The 21223-nt window shown below is 39.0% G+C and overlaps 1 protein-coding gene across 9 annotated transcripts in view; it reads right to left on the bottom strand.

The window, feature by feature from the left end:
* The window catches only part of NRXN3 (neurexin 3), a 984457-nt gene that overhangs the window by 73224 nt on the left and 890010 nt on the right, over positions 1-21223 (bottom strand). The window contains exon 22 of one of the 9 annotated variants that reach the window (XM_010583781.1): positions 9591-9610. The exons of the other annotated variants lie outside the window; for them this stretch is intronic. Within the exon in view, the coding sequence (XP_010582083.1) occupies positions 9591-9610 (20 nt within the window). The remainder of the gene's footprint in view (positions 1-9590; positions 9611-21223) is intronic. 9 annotated transcript variants of the gene reach the window in all.

The following is a 21223-nucleotide window of genomic DNA, read 5'->3' as shown; positions in this document are numbered from 1 at the left end:
TTTCCTTATGCATGAAGCAGTGTGTATCAGAGCTCTGGCTGAAATGCCAAGTGCCCTATTACCACCAAGGTAAAAGAGCTGACAATCCACCAAGATTGTCAACACTTCTTCACTTTCACTGACCTACCTATCTTTCACCCTCTCTCCCTATCCTGATGTCTTCCTCTGATCTTTCTCCTCCTTGCCTCCCATTTTCCTCTCCATCCACACAATCTTTTTCACTATTTCAATAAAACAACAGGATAGCACAATAACCATCTCCTCCTTATATTGTACTAACATGCTATGAAAAAAATACAAGTAACTTTGTTCTTTCTATACCCTAAAAGTAATGAAGAAACTCATCTCTGACCCCAAGCCTGGCAACTGGTGATCCCTAGATATGTGATTTTCAAAAAACAAAAACGAAGTTGCAGTAGTAAAGGCTCAAATTACTTCAAAATAAAAAGTTGCATTACTTTCTGGCTGGCTTGTAACCAAACCACAAATAACATGTAAAGTAAGACCAGTTTTTACACCAGCCCTTCTCTTTGTCATGGCACTGCTACAGACATTATCAGCATCTAGGTTTGAGCTTCTTTCTTCAGTACCCTACCATGCTCAGAAATGTATAAATGTGCAGCTTAACTTTACGGAAAAGGCCAGGGCATTGAAGCAGTGATTTGTCCTCTCAATAAGGGTGAGTGACATCTTCATATAATTAAGTCCTCCATTCACTCTGCAGTTAAACTTTATTCACCTCATTTTTTAATGTAACATAAACAAGTTTTATGGGTCATTACTCAGGCAGCTGTGCTGCATACTGCATCTCTTAGATTTGCAGGCCAGAAAAATGGAAACAGGAATAGCAAAATTATCTGGCTGCAAGCATTCAGGGAATGCTGTGAAATGTTTAATGGCATGCATGTAAGTTTCCCATTTTATCTTCCAAAACCACTTTTGCAGTTGGACATTACATTTCTTTACTCCTCATCCCTTTCTTACCTTTTACGCTCTACTGAAAACAGCACTTTTCAGATATCAAATAGGGATCAAACTATTCATTGCTCTCCTAACTTCATAAACTAAATGCTGCAAAGGTGAAACATTCACCTCCCAAAGAATTTAAAAATTTAATCTTGTTAATTTGCACCCCTTGTAATACAACACAATCTGCTGTTCACACCTGATGGGTAGTGCTTAGGGAAGATGCTCTTCTCAGCACAGTGATGACTAGACCACTTCCTTGCTAATGTATAATTACATTCAGAAATAATATTTGTTGGGCTAATTCTAACCTCTGAGAGTGGAAATGAATGTGCTTTTGCAATTGCATTAAAATAGTCTGAGAACTTACTTTCCTTTAGTTTCTAGATACTGCCAATAAGCTCCTCCTGACGCAGTATCCACAATTTCCAGAGAGTTTCAGTTCAAAATAAAAGCAGTTTCACTTAATTACCTTCATTGATGGCTTTGATGAATGCATTTTGTACTGCACTAGGAGCACTGATGTAGTCAGTTACTGTATCTCAACCAGGGTTGGTCATTTCTTTCACCGTGCAAAATATTTTGCACAATCATAACTATACCTTCAGCATCTTAATGATCTGTCCTCTTTCTGCAGTGAAAGCGGACAGAGATCTGACCACCGATATACAAACTTGCCTATTAAAAAACTGACTACATAAAGGTAAAATCAAATAGATACAATAATTCATCCCCTAAGGTAACTGAAGAAGCACCACACTTCACAAGAAATATTCAATGATTACAGTGAATGCATCACTTTCATAGACAACAAAGAATCTGTCAACAGTTCTAGAGAAGTCTGCCTAAGTTCTTTATTGGATCAGTACCTACAGAAGTCTGAACTGGATATGCCGTTCCTTCTTTTATTGCTTTTTCTTCTCCTTGGTCTGCATGAAAATGGGGATTAACAAATGCGACTTTAGGAATTAAGTGGATTTGCACCTACCTAAATCTGAACCATGAGCCCCTCCTGTTCTAAACCGTTGTGTGCTATTTCTGCATATTACTACACAGCTTTTGCACTCTGCCAAAGATAGCTGCATATGAGAAATGCAGGAAATGAAGCCTGAACAGAATAGAAAGACAAATATTTAACCTGTTAGGGATCTTTGAGTGAAAATGCTAAGTAAATATAAGATTTTATTGCTACTAATCTGCAATTCTTCATGTACAATCAACATTTTACCCTAATAATTATAATTTACATTTAGTCCTCTATTCAGTCACAAGGATGGTAAAAAGTTACAAAAAAGCAACCTAGAAACGCAAGAACATTTTGGGGAATGTTAGCTTCCAACTGTACCCCACTGGAGGGGACAGAATAACATTCACATACCTACCATCTTTTTCATAACTATTTCTCAATGACTGTTGCCGATCAAGACATACTTTTACAAACACACATTATAGGGGTGGTTTTTTTCTAGCTCATAGAAACTTGGAGCAGATGAGATGCAGTGTTTTGACTTACCTGAAGAACCTGGTTTCACCACAGAATAGTAAAAAACGGACACGACTTCCACTCAGAACTGTTTCTGCAGAGTCCTGTCACTGATTTAAAGACCAAAAAGGATGAGAGAATCTCATCCACTTTTGAAAAACCTTCCCACTCCAAAATCTAAATGTGTTCCTTCCCCACCAAAAAGAAAACTCAAACTATTCTGATAAGAAAAACCTTGACATTGTACTTCACCATCCAGGCAGAAAGGTTCTAGTATTCCAGCCTACAACCATGCTATGCTGAGTGTAACTATTTGCATATTACAGCTTGAATAGAGGGGAAAGTACAAGATCAATTCACAGACATATTGGCCAATTAAGTATATGGAGTTAATCATAATTACAGTAAATTATGCCAAGCATGACTAGAGGTAATCACAGGGCAAACACATCTTCGTTCAATCAGCAACAGAAGCAAAATTTCTTGTAAAATTCAGAGAAATTTTTATTAATGCTATCCGGTAGCAAAAATATTCTAGATAATTTGAGTGTCCACAATTTACTATTTCAAAACTAACATAAGAATAATTCCATATCAGTTTTATATATTTGTGTGTATGAGAAGGAGAATTCAATTACTGTGAAACTTGAAATAACAAAAGTGTACATGAAAAGTAAATTGTGCATTAGACCAGCATGTATATTTGAATGACAAAGGTACCTATTCATACAGACAGACATCTTAGCTTTTGTAAAAGCAAATATGCATAGATAAGCATTATTTCTTTTAATAAAGCTACAAAAAGTGTTGTACGGAAGTTTTTAAATCAGTGTGGATTTGCAAGACAAAGCTATTTTTTTCCTTTCTTTCATTAATGAGAAACAGATCATAGATTTACTAGCTATTAGTAGGAACTTTTGTACCATTCAGGTGTGCAGTCTTATATGTACAATGTACCTAAATTGCACAATCCAGTACTGTGAAAAAATACTTGAACTCTAAATGAGTAAATTTGGATGCTAGAAGCAATAAAGCCACGTGGTGCTGCATATTACCTTGGCTAATTTTCCCTGTTTCTCAACCATATAAAATTATCTGTGTGGAGCTCCGGGCTGCCATGGTTAAGCAGCTCCTAATATCCATGCACAGTTGTTCAAAGCTAACTTGCCTACCTCTGTACAGGACTACAGCATTCTGTGCAGGTATTTACAGCGACTTCACCAAGGGAAGAAGCTAGCTTAGAGGCCAAAAACGTGGAGTTAACTGATGTACTGTTTATTAGACTGGGTTTTAAAAACAGTCAGTAATAGCTCAGAGCTAGTGTTTTGTAATGTAACAGGCTGAGTCTGAAGGAGGATGTGAAGGAAATGGTGCAGCATCTGGTTTTGCTGCAGCTCTGAACCACATGAGCAATTAACAGAAAACAAAGTCACAGAAGCAAAAGACAGAAAAGCCAGAATACATCTTGGAGTCAGTCCTAGCTAGGACAGGCTCCCTGACAAAAGTTAAGGATGAAAGTGGTATAATGCAGATACCAGCAAAAATGCCAAGAAGAAATCAGTTGCAGAGAAGAAGAATAACAGATAATCTTTACATCACATCTGCAACACGAAGCTTTAATTAGCATTTCAGAAGCCCTGGCACACTTGAAATGTCAGTTTCTATTCAGTATGGGAAATCTGTGTGGGGTTTAGAATCACAGATATGGACGAGACACAAAGACAGGACTACGATTTAGGAACACAGCTGAAATAACATCAAGCTGCCTTTCCTTGTGGTCATGTGAATCATGACAAAAATAGAAGCAGCTTTTACTGTTGGTTTGTCGCACTGGGGACAGCTATTGCCACTGGCATGAGTAACTGGCTAGCTGCTAGCATTGCTATAGTGGCTTGGCTGGCACAGATCACCACTTTCCTTTCTGCAACAGCTTTATAAAAATATCACTTTGAAAATTGAAAATTTCCACTTGGTTCAATTTCTTAACCAATTGCTTTCTTTAGAAATAAATACCCTATGTGTTTTAGGGACTAAGCCCCCTCAAGACCCTTTTATATATAAACTAGATCACAGATACTAGAAGTGGAAGGTATGTATTTCAACATATTTATCGTATTACCTAACCACTCTTGCCTACGTCACAGCCAGTACAGCATAGTCCCACACAATACATTTAGTAGTAACCTGTACAATCCGGATTTAAATTCACTAAGCAAGGATGCTTTCAGTTCTTTCCTGGGGAGACTATTCCACAGTTTACCAAGTCTTGTTCTTATGAAATTGCTTCTGCTTTCAGCCTAAATTTATTTATTCTTAGTTTCAGCCCAATACTCCTAGATATATGCCCTCAATGCATTGCTCTAAACAATTTATACTCCTTAAATGTTTCATGTCTATTACTGCGCCCTTGCTTCAGTATCATTTAGCAAACAATGTACATTCATAATTTGTGTCATTCTCATCAGCTCAGCTCATGTTTTAATTTTTACCTCTTTTTTCTATTTGGGCATCTGAAGTGGCATTCAGCAGCATCGCAGGAGAGGCAATTCTGTTCGAAGTTGTTTAGAAGCTATTTGTTTGGGCCTGGCAAGCTCTACAGATAGCCAACTTAGAGGATAATTTGTTACTTACGTATCAGTATGGTATCACAGCACAAATAGCCTAGGAAGAGCCTTGTGTTCCTGACATCACCTACAGCATCATCAGCTGACTCGATGAAGCATCTCCATTTCCTCTGTAGATAACACTAGCTGGAGGCTCTAATTCAACTATTGCTGCACTAGATTCAGAAGGAGTAAATATAAATATTACTATGGCTACCTAATTGTTTCATTTTTTGTCAGTGTGACTCATACGGCTCACACTGCACCATCTCTGGAACATCACTGTTCCCTTTAGCAGCTTGTCCCTTAGTGAAAGTACTTCATGCATTAGGATTCAAGCAGTTCTGTGTGCTCCCTGTAACAGACACTTCGGAACGTTAAATGCCCTGTTCCTCTGATAGTGTTAGAGAGGCACTTTGATATTTCTTCATATAAAATTGTTTCAGAGTTTCCAATACATAAGGTGCCCCAAATGACCTTTAGCTAGTTCTACCAGAACTGCCAAGACCATTGCCCTTAGTGGTACAGCTGAAAATCACTTCAAGTTTTGTGACCTGCAAGCTCAGAACACCATAACTTCTGAGCTCTTGACAGTTTCTGTATGCTTATCATCTGTCTCAGGAGAAAAAAAGAATTTGTTTCAAAAGCTGTAACAGGGAACAACATGGCTACAAATTTAATTTTCATAGCATCAGAAGCAGCTGCCTTTTTTTACCAGTGTGTGTATGCATTATATATTAAAATATCAGCCCAGGAATGCACAGAGGAATTATTAGAAAGTGGAAATGGATTTTAAAGCATTTGAGGTTGCAGATGTTTGATATGCTGAAGCCCTGCTACTGTAAGTGACTGCAAGTCAATGACTGTTAAATAAATGATTCAGAGAAGAACTCAATGAAGCTTTAGCCCTGTTGATGATTTTTTTAAGTAATTACATCTACTTTACTTCTATCTGATGCTTATATTTTTTCATTCTTTGTTTGAGGATATTGGAATTTGTATTTACATACTAGGTATCTAATATAATTTTGTATGCCTGTGTGTATATATGTGTGAATCGGGAAGGAGCATGAAAAATTATGTCTTTTCAGTGTATGTAAGGATAAGCTCTTCTGGTGCCAGTGAATGAAGAGTTTACACATTTATGTGAGCAAGAGTAAGTGTCAGCAGGAATCTGGGATGCATGTGTGTAAGGTGGAAAGTTAAATGAAAGACAGGCATGCGAGTTCAAGTATAAATGTAAATAGTCAGTTCCCCATTTGAATGAATATCTTAGGTAGGCAGAAGTTTAGAAAGGCAGTGCAATTCTGTTTTCTTTTGTGGAAATTCTTTTGCAAACCAGTCTCTTCGGTTTTGGGGGTACTTCTTATATTCTTGCTCTTCCACATGCAGCAAAATATGTTCTGAAAATTATAGTTATCTGTGAACTTAGCAACTTTGCCAACTAGAAAAACATCTTTCAGCCCCACAGCCCATTTGGAGTGATAAAGAATTGCTGTGGTCTTGCACTGGAATGGACTGACTTCATTATCACATTCAATGATGGTTTTAACTTCGTATTTCCTCAGCTCTGCCTGAAGGAAAAACGATACCCCTGATAACCAAAGAACATTATTAAAGCTAGTTTCCCAAGGAGTTTAATGATAACTACATTATTTCTCCTTAAGAAAACTAAATTATGAAGCTAGTTATGTTCAGTGTGCTTAACACTGGGAGACTTTGTACTATTGGGTTTTAAACAGCAAGCTGGTTTGGTTCTTTTATACATCTGTATGTTGGATTATTCCATGGAAGGGCTTTGCAGCACATTTTGAAGGTAAAAATGAAGCCTACCTAGTAAGTGATTTTTTAATGAGTTTGTGGTCTTTTCTTTTCTTTCATGCTTGTCAACAATGGAAATGACATCTGGACTTAATTATTCATCTGCTGGGTATTTCACTGTTTGATCACATTAGTGATTTCATGACAGGCAGAACTTTAATTGTACCAGCAACTCATTATCTTTGGCATACATTGTACAGCTGATCTTGCTGCTGTGTATAAGATTAGTGAAGTGGACTTCTATTTTTTAAGCTATGTGCACATGTTGATGAGTGTTCCCAGGGTCAAAACCTCCTTAAAATGGTTTCTTCAAATAGAAGGTGATGAATTATACACAGGAATTTGTTATTCTACTATACAATGAATTCTTGTATTCTAAGGGATAATGGGATGGATTCTGTGCTCAGTTATATTTCACTAAAATGGTAATTATACTCTGGTATACTACCATTACTAATATAACATATGCTACATTAACATTCTTCCAGCAATAAGAAAGGTCCTCTGACTTGATGAGTTTACATTCTAAGCAACAGATACTTCTATCTCAAAAGGCAAGCCAAAATGGCCCCTTTAATCTGAATTTGCAATACACTTTATAAATTTTCATTCACCAAACTTAATGTCATCCTTAAGAAGACAGCAATTACCCAACCAGATCAGAGAAGTGATCCATCTAGCTAGACCAGTACCATGTTGTCCCCAGAGTGAATGCAAGCAGCTGTCTCCCGAAGAAGCCCATACCCACCATTTCATGCAGCACCATGGACCACAGCTACTGAGTTTCTATAATTCCACAGTGTGTTTCTGTTAATGCCTTAAAACAAATTCAAATCTCTTTTAGGAATCCTACACAATATTACTGAGGATTTTCTCATTAGTATACACTTGTTTAATCCTCTTTTGAGCACTGATAAATTCTTTGGTTTAGGCTCTTTTTATAATTAGTTTTACAGGTTAATTATCTTTTGAATACAACACATTTTCTTCTATCAGCTTCAAAAGTATCACCTTTCAAATCCACTGAAATCCTCCTGTTCTTGCAGTTTTGGAAAGGACAAGTAAGAACGTTCAGTATTTCCTCCCCAAATCATTCAGGAATTTTCCCCATGCCTGCCTGCCTGCCTTTGTCTGCGACAGCCACAACCTCCCAAGTATTTCCTGCTGCAATTTACTCTTGCATTTCTTGTCAACATTAGCAGCTGTTTTTTGAACTTCCTTTAGTTACACTATTTCATGATTCTATGAGCAGAAATGAATGCTGCATGCTTGGTAAGGATGTACCACTGTTTTATATAATGCCATGATCAGTAGAATTTTCTAGCTCATTATTTCTGTATCACAGTGTAGTATTTGCTTTTTGACTTCTGCTGTGCAATGAGCAGATGTTTTTACTAAGCTGCTGGCAATGTCCCCTAGGTTTTTTTTTTCTCCCTGAATGCTTACAGTTAATTTAGAACCCAGTAATGTGTATGAACAATCCAAATTATTCCCTGCAACGGGAATCACTTTGTATTTGTCAACAAAGGATTGCATATGATGTTCTGCTGTCAATACAGCCTCCTTTATTAGGTGCCTCTGAAATTCCTCATGGTCTTCTCTAATGCTGACTCCCATAAATAATTTCTTATTATCTGCAAATCTTGCAACTTCACTGCCTACTCCCTTTTCCACATCACTGATTAAATAACAGTGGTCCTCAAACAGAAGTTTGAGGCACCCTTCCATTAACCTTTTGCCATTTTTCTATTAACCTGAAAATTGAGCATTTATTTCTCTTTTCAGTCTTCTGTCCTTTGCCAGTTTCAAATCAATGACAGACATCTACCACTTACTATCTGACAGCTTTGTTTCCTTATCAGCTCTTACAAGGAATTTTTGAAAGACTAAGTAAGTCCCATTTATTTGTTTCACTATACCCACTGTATGGGTGGCACACAATTAATACTAACAGATTGGAGAAGCAGTCAATCCCAGATTCTCACTCACATATTATATTAACTCGGGTGCTGTTTCATACAGTAAATTCATTTAATTACCATTTCAACCAACTTTAGGAAAGTCACAATCACTGAGCTATATACATATGTATCAAAATAATGTGTACTTACTTTCTGTTTCTGTTCTACAGCAGTGATCTTAATGAGTCCTTTTTTTTTTTTTTGAGTTGTTCAAGCACTTGCTCCTCCATTCTATCAAAACCTTTTCTTGTTAATCTAAGCACCCATCCCTTTTAATATTCTGATCTCTGTCTTCCTGAAAAGAGCAGGTTTGAGGCATGTATCCTCTACCATAGGTTTATTGCTAGAAGAGATTCCAAGAAATTATTTGGCAACTCTGTAATGATTTCTAGGAAGTATAATTTCTCCCTTTACTCCTTCATTGTCAAGCCAACTCAAGGATTCTTTATTGCACATCCTGATTCTGATATTTCACCTGCGATAATCATTATCCTGTTACTGCAGACATATAACTGTTGAAAAGATAGGAGATGCAATCCAATAAGGATAAATGTAAGTTTCTATAGTAGGTTAGAATAAACCTGCCTGACTGCAGAATGAGGAGCAATCAGCCAGGCAGCAGCTGTGAAGAGGGGGACCTAGAGATGAGTCCATCACAGGATACACACCAGTCAGAAAACTCATGCTGATGTTAAAATGGGGAACAACAAACCAAGGTGTATAAATACAGATATAGTTTATTGCACAAATACAAACCGGAGATGTAGTACTGTCTCCTATACAATGTATTCAGTGTTGGTAAATCTCTCTTGAGCGCTGTGTTTGGGTGCTACAGAGCCTGTGAAGTTACAGAGCAAACAGCTGTAGACTGACAAGGAGACAGCAACAAAACCAGTCAGAGCTCTAGAAAACAGAGACCAGAATAAAGATGAAATAACCTGTTCTTTAGCCTAGAAGCTTTGGCCTGAACATGGCAGCAGTATTAAAATATGCGAAAGTGTGCTGCAAAGAACATGACCTGCAAGGTGGACATGACAAGAATTATGAGCTTAATTTGAAGAAATGGAGTTTTCAGATAGGATACATTTTCTAAAGATAAAGGTGAACAAACATTGAAAAGGTTTTTATAAGGAAGTTGCAGAATCTTCATTTTTAGAAACTTTTTTTTTTTAAAAAGAACTCATCAGACAAACATCTGTCTAGATTGAGCAGATGGTTTCATGAGCTTCTTTTCACCCTCACTGTCTGCAATCCTAGCTTGAAAGAAAAAAAAAAAACAAACAGAAAACAACTGCAGGAAAAATGCCGAAGGTAACAGAACTGCTCTTGGGCAAATGGGAATAGGTCTTGACACTGAGGAAACAAGGTGGCACTATGGCAGTTGAAATACCTCCTTTGCTTCCTATTTTAAGCCATGAGCAGTAACTGACATGACTGCATCCTTCAGAGAGAGCACCATCTAGTCAGAGTAAGTGAATTGAGTCAGATACTCTGGATTCATCCTCTGGCGTGGCACTGATTCACTGTGCAGCCTTAGGCAAAATGCTTGAGCTTTCTGTATTTGCTTTCCTATCTCTGAAAGAAGAGTACGTATCTACCTCAAAAGCATATCACAAGTGTATCGTGGTAGGAGCCCTGATTGAAAAGGTTTGTTATCAAGGAAACTGAGAGAAAGCATGCTTCCTGGAATACAATTTCAGATAACTTAAGGGCCTAGGAGCATTGTTCTCTGCCACCGTTGCTGATGCCTATGTGGTGCAGGGAGTTTTGATCCTTTCAGGCAGGCTGTCAGAACAGCTGAAATAGTTCCCAACAAATACACAGAAAGATCTCAGCAGATGGTCACCACGTATACTTTCAACCTATTTCCCTGCCTTTTGCTTGCCTTTCTGAGCAGAATGATCACTGCTCCTAGTGTGCTTCTACTGAAGGCATTTTATAATGTCTCTCAGTGGAACAAACAGTTAAAATCTAAGGTTGTTCTACAAAACATTCTCCTGTGAAGTTCCTGGATGGTCCTAGCTCCTATGCCTCCTACCTGACATCACACTACTCTGGAATAGCAGAGATACAAACCCATTCTTCTATGCACTTAATTTTCATCCAATCTCAAGGTATTTTACAACCATTAGTTTAATGAAGCACTATCCTAGGAGAGATGCATCTTTACACTTTACGATCAGAAAGTTAGAGTTCTAGTGACAAATTCAACGTCACAAAGCAGGGCAGCAGGTGATCTGAAAACAGGTTCTGGTTGATCTGATTTCCAGTTGTGTGCTATGATAACCTAGATATATGTTTTTATATATCCAGATATATGCATGTGTGTGTGTAAAACAGTTGTTTGTTTAGCTATGAAGACAAATAGAAGCATATGATTCCAGTTTCCCTTTACTTTGTAAAAGTAAATTCCAAACAGGTTCAATTCCAAAATATGCATGGGGCAACTAAATGTTTTAAACTACATGTTTCAAGGAATACTGAACACTTCTTAAGGATGGTGTCTTTAGAGGAAAAAGAGTAGAAATTGTACGTGTTGGCTAAATGTATTTTGATTACTGTATGCCTTATTGAGAAAGCCAAGTCTGACCTTCCTTTTTCTGGAGAGCTTTCATTCCTAATTTTGGTTGCTTCTTACTTTGTTGACTACAGAACTGATACACTTTGATTTTCATACATGACTTATCTAGTTTCCGTGTGCTTCAAAGCTGTGCAGCCTGCAGGCATCTATTCTGGCCTCAGTCCAAGTCAGACTTCAATACTTAGTGGCAGCTGGGGACTTGCATGGTAGGAGAACACTAGTCCTCTGTTTTTGGATTTCTTTGTTTAAAGGAAAAGGCTAAGTTGTCAAATACAAAAAAATGAGGCTGTGACAGGGCACAATGCAGAAGTCACTACATAGAAAAGAACAAGAAAATTGTTTGCCTTTTTGAAAGACTACAATTGATAACTGACATTCCTGTTGCCTTGTTAAGCCACCTCCTCCAATTTTCTACTAAGTGGTTCAGGACAATCTATAGGTAATATAGCATTTGCCAAAGCAGATCAGAGCATCAGTCAGTCCCTCCAGTTACAACACCCTGCCCCTTCACATACCTGGAGAGAACACTAGTTTTCCTCATCTCTTATTCAGTCTCCTACTATAGCAGCTCAGATAACCCCATTCAGAATGAGCACCCTGTACTCACATCTAGCAATGACTACATAAACCACATAAGCCTACGTTATCACTCTGTTTCTAGTCATTATCTTATATACAGGATCAGGGCAGTGAATATGTCCTATAGGAAAGAACTCTTGTACCACATTATTGCAAAATCCGAGCGCTTTACAACAGTATTTTAAAGGCAATGACTATATAGCTGAAACCATTGTTTTCTCTCACTTCATCAGCCTAATCTACTCACCCGGAAAACATGTTTTCCTTTAGCACAGAGGCAGATCATAAGCCTTTGTCCTGGGCTGTTCTCTCATAGGAACAGTGATCCTGAGTGAGAGGCAGGCTAGAAAGAAGCAGGAATGAAAGAGAGGTTTCAGGAGACAAAGTGACCACTAGCTATTAGAAGAGGTGGGAGATGGAAGCACTCTTTCGTCTTGCAGTTCTGCGTCATTCACAAGAATGAGTGAGCAAAGAGGTCAGGAAGCTGGGATCAGAGGAGGTGCTGTGCAGAGTCATGATTCGCTGCAGATACAGAAGTGCCCTGCAACTTGTCTTTACAATATTCTGCTCTAAATGCTGTTGATTCAATAGCTGGTGGTTTCTTATAGAAAAGCAGAGCACAAAACAGTGTTGCTTCAGGAATACATTATGGCTAAAATACGTATGTGAATTCATACGCAAATTAAATGTGGCTTTCCGCTCCTGGCACATTGCTGAGTATCCCCCAGTGTCAGAGAGTTTGGGAGGGCCTGTTATGCTGGCATCAACCTACACGTCAAAGCTCTGCTATTTCTACAAGGAATATGGAGGTAAGTAGCTCTTCTTTCCTAGCCAGTGATTAATCATTCTGTACTGCAGCAGAAGCCATACTCCACAGGCCTCTGACTGGCAATGTTACGAAAAACAGCAGGATGGCCATTTGATGGAAAATCATTATCTCCCCTCTCCTGTGTATGACCACACTGATAGCTGCATAGCAGAAGTACATGAACAACCTGTATGAGTTGCAGAGTTGATAGCACATTTTCTTCAACTCAGTTTCAATAGCATCAACTGCAAATATTCTTTTAAAAAAAACGCTTTTGAGTCTTTATAGCATCTTTATTTGAAAATGTCTGGCAATAGTGAATTTCAACAGTGCTAAAGACCAAAGATTTCTGATTACAAACTTCCTTCTATCAGTAGGTCATAATCCTATTCTGCAGAAATAATAACCTTCATTAAGATGACTTTTTTCCCTAAGGTCATATATCCCTGGCCTCAGCATAAAGGTGCCATTTAAGGGGAACAGTCCGATGTCCACTCTGGTCACATTCTCAATGTGTACACATACAGGAAAGAGCAATGAGAGTATTTCCGTGATCAAGCTCCTGTTTTTACCACTCTGGACAAGATTTCAGCTGGTGATTTCAGATCTGAAGGCTTTAACTCTCCTTCTCATGTTAGGAGGCTTCTAAGGTTATAGGCTCTATCCCTTAATATCTGTGATATCAGGATCTTTCAGAAAAGGACAGAAGTTATGCCTTCAATAAAATAACATATGAATGTGCAGATATGTGATTGCTAGTATAATATACTCTGAAGCTACGGAAAGCATTTTTGTAAAAATGAGGGTTTTGTACCACAAACAATGAATTAATAAATCTGTGCCATTTTGCGGAGGTTTTAAGGACTGGATCAATCATGGTCCTCTTCAATAAGCTAAACCAAATAAACTAGATTACCCTACTACTGTCCATGATGCTCACATTACTTGGTTAAAAATACAAGATCAGTATCCAAAGTGTAGTGCTTTTCACTAACATTCATTAACCATTAAATAGAAGACAATACAAAAATCTCTCTTTAATGTTGTAACTATCTGTTTAGAAAAGAAAATAACAATTCCTATGGAAAACTTTCCTATTTTCAGTTGTAAATGAAGAGGCTTTGCATTACCAATGAAGTGCATAAATTAGAAGGAGAGAGAAAGAGAGTGTGAAAGAAAAAGAGTGTGACTGATTGTAACACAATTTGTTAGCTTCAAAGGTCAAGGCAGCCAGCCTTTTTATTGGATCTGATTACCTAGGGAGGTTCGCAGTGCCTTGACCTGAAATAAACAAGTTGCTGTGGCAGTGCTTCCATATATTTATGTCATTCCTAGGCTAATGCGATCATCTCTTCAAGTCCTAGTGCAGCACATCTAACTCTGTGCAGTCATTGTCCATTGGGTGAAAATGCCAGGCAAGAGACAGTGGCACAGCACCATCAATTAAGTTTCTCCAACCTTCACTTCACTGCTACTGGATCATCTTTGTCATTGGGTTGGTCTGGTGGCAAACATCCTCCACAGGCAGGAGATGGCAGGAAGGGGTTGTGCAGAGCTGCTTCACCGAGGAACTCACCTATCCATGCAGAAGGAGAGTCCTCTGTAGAGTTACTCCTTTGCCAGGATAATTCAAGTGTGCACTGGAATTTTCACAACAGCAACAGTATAAAAAATGATAAAAATTGGGTAACCAGCAGCTTCCCAGACAGTCTTTCAGCTGCACTTCCACTTGAATTTCCAGACTCTTCTTGAAAAGAATGACTCATCTAGCTAATAAGGAAAGTTCAGGATACTGGAGTTTTCCAATTCATTCCAGTAAGACTATAAAATCTCCTGTGGCGGCGGCTCAGATGTCAAGTCTAGTGGAAGATGCCATCCTGGCCAACATAGCAGATGTTACAAAGGATCAACTTTTATGTTCACCCCATTTTGTATTGGCTGCATAGGCACATGAGCTACCTGAATTTTCTAGATTGAGAATATAGCCCTGAAATTCCTAGCAACACTTTTGCTTAAGCCCTGTGAGAGCCATGCAGGCTGGCAGCCAGCCTTTAGCCTCTGAAGTTGGGTTACTGAGTCTCTTCCTGAGGGGAGCACTCAGTGAAGAGAAGATGGTGCCAGAAGATGCTTCAAGTATTCTACTGTCCTGACTTCAGGGAGGTTTGCTACAAGTTTACAAGTTCAGCATGGGGAAAAGTGACTCTAAAATGGAGAGGTGAGCTGTAAGCCATGCCTTACATGAACTGAGGAAGGAAACAGAAGATAACATCAATGCTCCTGTGCAGCTGAGGGGTACTACAGTACCACATTTGAAAAATACAGGATCAATTTTACCAAGCTATAGGTCAGTACTACTACTAGTTTCCATCAAATTGTTCCACCGCTGCTTCACACCTGAACCAGTGGTAGGTTTACCAAAGGTTTCAGCAGCTGAAATACACAGCCAAGTGCACTAAATGAGCTATAAATTATGGCATACTACCTACCCACCACTCATTTCACGTAAGCCACAGAAATCTTACAAATTATATTGGCTCTCAACCACTAGTGACTTATACTGGATGTGTTCCGGAACTCTAGAGACAGTAAATGCAGTCTCTTATTCACATGACTTATTCACAGATGTCTTTCAAAAGCAGGTAAAGCCTTCAAGGGGTTAAGGAAAAATTATATATACTAGCAAAATGAATCATCTTTTATTTTAAAATATTCCTTCCACCTCAGTGAGCACAGTATCACTGGTGCTTACACATGCCAGCAATGCAGAAGCTTGTAATCTAATAATAACCAGGGAAGTATTAGAAGTTGCTGTGACGCTCAAAGTCTGAATCACCTTTAAGGTCCTTCCAGCTGGGGACAGTCTGTTTTTGAGACACGAGTCTCGATAGAGAAGGGAAAGACAACATTCCAGCCTCAGGGTTTCTTATATATTCAGCAAAAATTAGCAAAGCAAGAGGTAAAACTGTCTTGAGAGCAGTGCTGTCAGGAGATGACAAAACTAGTTGGGAGTTTTAGGTCTGCAATGTTAAAGGAAAATTTTCTTTCAGCCTCTAAATAAAATGAAGGCTCTATAGAGGGAAGTTTTTACAGAAGCTAAGACACAAACAAATTATCCATGTATTAAAAAGTACTGCAAGAATTAATTTAAGAAAAAAATAATCCTTTTCCTGTGTGGTGCAGATACCAGACATAAGAGCAGGCAGAGGCTGATAAGGGGTAACTGGAACTCACTATAAAGTGACAGAAAGTCATTGTCATACAGGAATGAAATGCTGAAGTTAAGAAATGACATTGACTGAAAATGCTCCCTCTTCCCATTAAAAGTTTGAATGAGATATTTTAATCCAAACTGATATTATTTAGCAATACACCTCATTTACTTATTCAACATCCCCTCAAATACCAGTCCAACATTTATGTTCAGTTTTGACAGTTCAAACAGCTACTAACAGCATTTGGTAGCTGTTGGTAACTGTCAGATACCACACAATCTCATGCTGGCATGGTACTGGTATCTGTAATTATAGTTTTACATAGCTCAAAGAAATAACTTAATTCTACAAGTGTGTACTAGGAACAAAAAAACCACAAAGGATCAGCTGGACACAGGCTTGCTGTAGTACTACTGCTATAATTATGTGGTATATTTGTCTGCAATAAAGCTCTTAGTAAATTCTTTATTAAAAAGAATAAGTTCAGCAACATAGCCAGCCTGTGTGTAAAAATGGACCTAAGGAGACTGATACCACATTTTGTTTGACAGCCTAAGTGCTCAGAATCTCTACTAATTATTCTTATGTCTGACCTAGAGCTCAGGCCACCCTTCCTCCTTTTTTAAATGCTCATTTTAATTAAACAAATGTAATGACCCAAAGAAGCAAGTCATCCTTTTACCCTAATCTGGGACACTGCAGGATGGAGGGATACAGATGGCTTTCGAATGAGAACAGAATAGCTCAAATCTGAGAGTGGTCACTGTAATTTCCAAGTCACTCTTTCAGTGATTCCAGCCACTGGGAAGAGCCATGAGTTCCCTGCACCGGAATAATTGTGCCAGGCAATACCCACTTGCTGGAGATGCACCACCCAGTTGGTCTCAAACACCTGTGGTGTCCCCTGCTTCTCTGTAGTCAAAAGTGAAGGCTTGTCCCAGAAACGTTAACAAGTTTGTGCTGGCTTGTGTAAGGCTCTGGAAGAACAGTGCTGGGCAGGACGAGACGACAATACTCAGAAAAGAAAGTGGTAGTTATTTTTACTCAGCTCAGAATAGCAACACGGCATGTACAGCTCATCGTCTGCTGTGGTTACCTTCAATCCCAGCAGTGACAAGTGCTGAGCTGTACACACATTTTCATTTATCTCTGCAGCTCCAGGCTGAGGGCAGACAGCACCCATTTTACCACATGACCATGCTTGTGAGCTAAGACAAGCGTACTTCCAATTTGCAAGTTAGCAAACTGAGTCCTGTCAAGGGCAGTATTAACTTCTACAGGGTCCAAAAAGCAGCTCGTTACTCCTGACTCTGCCCACTGGGTTTCTGGTGCATTAAATAAATAAAAATAATCCCAAAGAAGGGCATTTGCTGTTATTGCCAGTGTTCTGCATTGTTCTCCATGAAGATGTGTCAGCTGAAAGGAGGTTTCTTTAGGCTCTGGCAGGAAAGATCCATCAGATGTAATGTGATAGTACTAATACAATTACTTAGTATTTTTCAGCCATACATCTGAAAGCACATTACAAAAGAAGAAAAAGGAAATACCAATCCCACATTACATAAGCACACAGAGGTTAAAGCGCCTTGGCTACTATTATGCTGAAATCATAGAATCATATAATGGTTTGGGTTGGAAGGGACCTTAAGGATCATCTAGTTCTAACCCCTCTGCCATGGGCAGGGACACCTTCCACTAGACCAGGTTGCTCCAAGCCCCATCGAACCTGGCCTTGAACACTTCCAGGGATGGGACATCCACAACCTCTCTGGGCAACCTGTTCCAGTGCCTCACCACCCTCACAGTAAAGAATTTCTTCCTTACATCTAATCTAAAACTACCTTCTATCAGTTTAAAACCATTACCCCTTGTCCTATCACTACATGCCCTTGTAAAAAGGGCATGTAATGTAAAAAGGGCATGAAATGTCAGGCAAAGTCTGGGAACAAAACATTATTGAAGAGACCATAGAGAATGGTGTCTGTAATAGCTGGGGGACTTAACTCGGTGACTCATGTCAGGTTTTCCTACAATGCACTACTATAATCATACAGTTCAGGCCCAGAGAGTTGATTCTGGTGTCCTATCTACTGGCCTGAATTAGAGAAGGAGGCTACAGAAGTTACTTATTTACTAGTAAGAGTGGACAGTACAAAACACAAGTTTCTTCACTGAAGAATTTGCTCAGAGTTAACTACAGAAGAGATTACGTTCGGGACCAGAGAGGGGAGAAGACTTTTGATAACAAAAGAAAGCTTTAAGAGTTCAAGGCAATTTCAGTATCTCTCTGGGTCAGTTCAACTACAACTACTCTCCAGAAGAATCCCTGCCCCTGTGCAAGGCCATGAGAGTCCTTTCTAATCTCCTTCAACTTCCACCTGCTGATAGTGATGTTAAGAGAATTGGTTGAAAGGTCTGGATTTCCACTAATGAGCTGGAGAGCAGAAAAAATATTCTATTTCATCACATGAGTTGTCTTTGCATCTATGACCATTTCAGGTATCATTGTCTTGAAGAACAAAAGTGCTGAAAGCAACCTCTTCAAAGACCTATGCAATAGTACTTTTGTTAACTGTTTAACTTCAGTTTTCTGAATGCCAACTTTCAAACAAAGTGCTACATTAAACATGTTTCTGTTCTGTTTATTAATTGCTGCCGGAGTCTGCTTATAGCAGCTTTGGACTCTGAAGTTTTGATGGAGATCACATGTGGTACCCACTGTGAGTGAATCCCTAAGCTTCCCTCACTACAAGAAGACAAAACTAGTTATGAAGAGGTTGTGTAATCCAGGTAGTTTGAAAGGATGTTTTAGCATGAATAGTAAAACTTTTTTTTTTTTTTTTATTATTTCTACTGCTAATACCCTCCCATCCTAGCTCTTGCCAAAGATGAAATAAGAAAAGCAAGAAGGAAGGTAATGTGAAGAAAAAGTAAAACCAAGAAGAAAATGTTTTTATTTATATAGACACAGGATGATAACACTGAAATGTACTCATCCAGACATCAAATGTCCACTTTTAGGTTAGTTTTCCAGCTTCCTTTTACAGTCATAGGGATCTCCAGGGGGCAGTTAATTCCTCTTAAGTTAGGCATCTATTTTAGGATGGGATGATCTCCCTCTAGAGACAACTATCTCTTTCCATCAGCTATAAAGAGGATTTTAAGTACTAGCTGTAACTATCCAGCTAACTCATCTGTTGCTGAAGTTCAGCATGACGACAGTCCCACTTTCCCTGTCCATAGACATCTGTCCATAATGTAAAACCACGTCAACAGTGACAGGTACGACAGCGTGCTGCTCAAAGCTGACAAACAGCACAGGAAGGAATAAAAGAAGAAGCACTAAGCTGAATGGACTTGTAGTATTACATGTGAGCTTGAGAAGGAACTCAAAGTGAAGCAAAACTGTGCATTTTGAACCTTGCACAGCCTGGAAAACATTTTGTCTAGCTGGAAGGTGTGTGTCAAGTAAAGAATGCAATAGGATTTTTATCCCAGAAAAGCCCCCATGAAGGGGAAGGCCTGCAGCGCTTGCTACCTTTGAATGGCAGCCTGAGCTGCCTTGAAAATAGAGACAGGTAGGAAAGACATTCCAGCATGCACGAAGGATAAGAGAAATACTCAGAGAAAGGATGACCTCAGTGCTAGACGGCTTCAGAGGCAGATAGATGCCAACTCCCCCACCCAGCTAAAATTGTGAATGAGTTTGGAAACATCCTTATTCTTAAATACAACTCACAATTACATTTTACTGTTATACTTCTCTTTTTGTGATTCCATTTCTAAGTTAATGCTAAGAAAGTTTAAACCCATGCCTCTTGTTTTCTGTCTTACTTTGTCTGATAGTAAGCGTGATCTCAAGCAGTTCTGGGGAGCAGCATAGTGGTTTTGCTCTGGAAATAAACAATCCAGATAAAGCTGTTGCAAAAAAGCCCTCTGTGTATCAGCAATCCAGAACAAATTTGGGGGTTCCCCACCCAAGCTGCAAGTGTCAGACCACTGCCTGCCTGCATAAAGAGCCACCTTCTTCTGCAGAAAGGAAGTCTTGACTAGTAAGTGGCAGGCAGCAAAGGGAACAGGCACAATTCTCATAATCCCTGATTAACATAGCTAACCATTTCTGCAGCAGTCAAAGAATCCCTGATGGACTGACTTTATTTCAAGAGCGAAATGAAGTCCTGCTTTACTGACAAAAAAGAAACAGCCCTTGGGCCACACTGGGGAGCCCATACAATGTAAATGTTAGATCATCATGAGGTGGCAGAAGATAGTTATAAGCGGGATCTTGAGCTTGTCATTGTCCCTCAAAGGAGAAAGCATGAAAAGAAAAGAAAGAAGGCTAGTATAAAGTAACAACTAGATTAGAAGCTTGTTTCCTCATTCGTTCTCATTACTTCTCTTGCATGCAGTTATTTCTAATTCACATCAGTTTCATTTACTTTCAGTGTGAAAGAAGAGAGTCAGGTTATTTTAATTTATAGCTAGCTTAAGTGTTCACCTCTCTATAGTCACTGCTGTGACTACAGTGAAGTTACATGTGACTCAGCTTTGAAGTTAGCTGTTACAGATGAGTGAGAGCATTCTAGACAGAGGCATGGAGTTTAATGAAGGCTGACTTAACCTGCTTCTCCAGTATACATTGAATTTTAGGCTGCCAGTTCTCATGGATGAGGATGGGTTTGGAAAAAGACAGAAAGACTGGATTACAAATAACAGGTACGGTTGACCAGAGGGTCCTATTTGTACTGTTCTGTAACACAAAACTAAGGCTAGGCAAATAAAAAAGCAACTGATTTTAAACAAATAAATGTCAATATTTTATGTTTTGTGAAAGGTACTGCTGTATTACCACAGCTAACTGAGTAATAAACATCCTGGGAGGATTAGGTGTTTTCATAAACAATACTTGAGGAATCTTAGCCAGGATAATATTATAAGGCAATCAATCCTCACGCTCTGGGAGTCAATGTCCAGGGACAGAATCCAAGAGAAATACAGCACACACATGCAAAAACCATGAGGAGATGCACTGGGCAGGTAACAGTGTCCTCTCAAACCTCCTGCCCATTTCATGGTCTCAGCTACTGCCTGCTAAGCCTGTCGATGAAATTAAGACTAAGCCCTGCAAGGCAGATGCCTCCCATTCCCCCAGGGAAGAGCTTTGTCCTCTCTGGCTTTGCAAATCTCCTGGAAATGGGAAGGGCACACC

Source organism: Haliaeetus leucocephalus, unplaced genomic scaffold (assembly GCF_000737465.1).
Source record: "Haliaeetus leucocephalus isolate CR32 unplaced genomic scaffold, Haliaeetus_leucocephalus-4.0 Scaffold932, whole genome shotgun sequence".
NCBI classification, from domain to species: domain Eukaryota; kingdom Metazoa; phylum Chordata; class Aves; order Accipitriformes; family Accipitridae; genus Haliaeetus; species Haliaeetus leucocephalus.
Note: the sequence above shows the minus strand (reverse complement) of the source record. Positions and strands in the feature narration are given on the sequence as shown.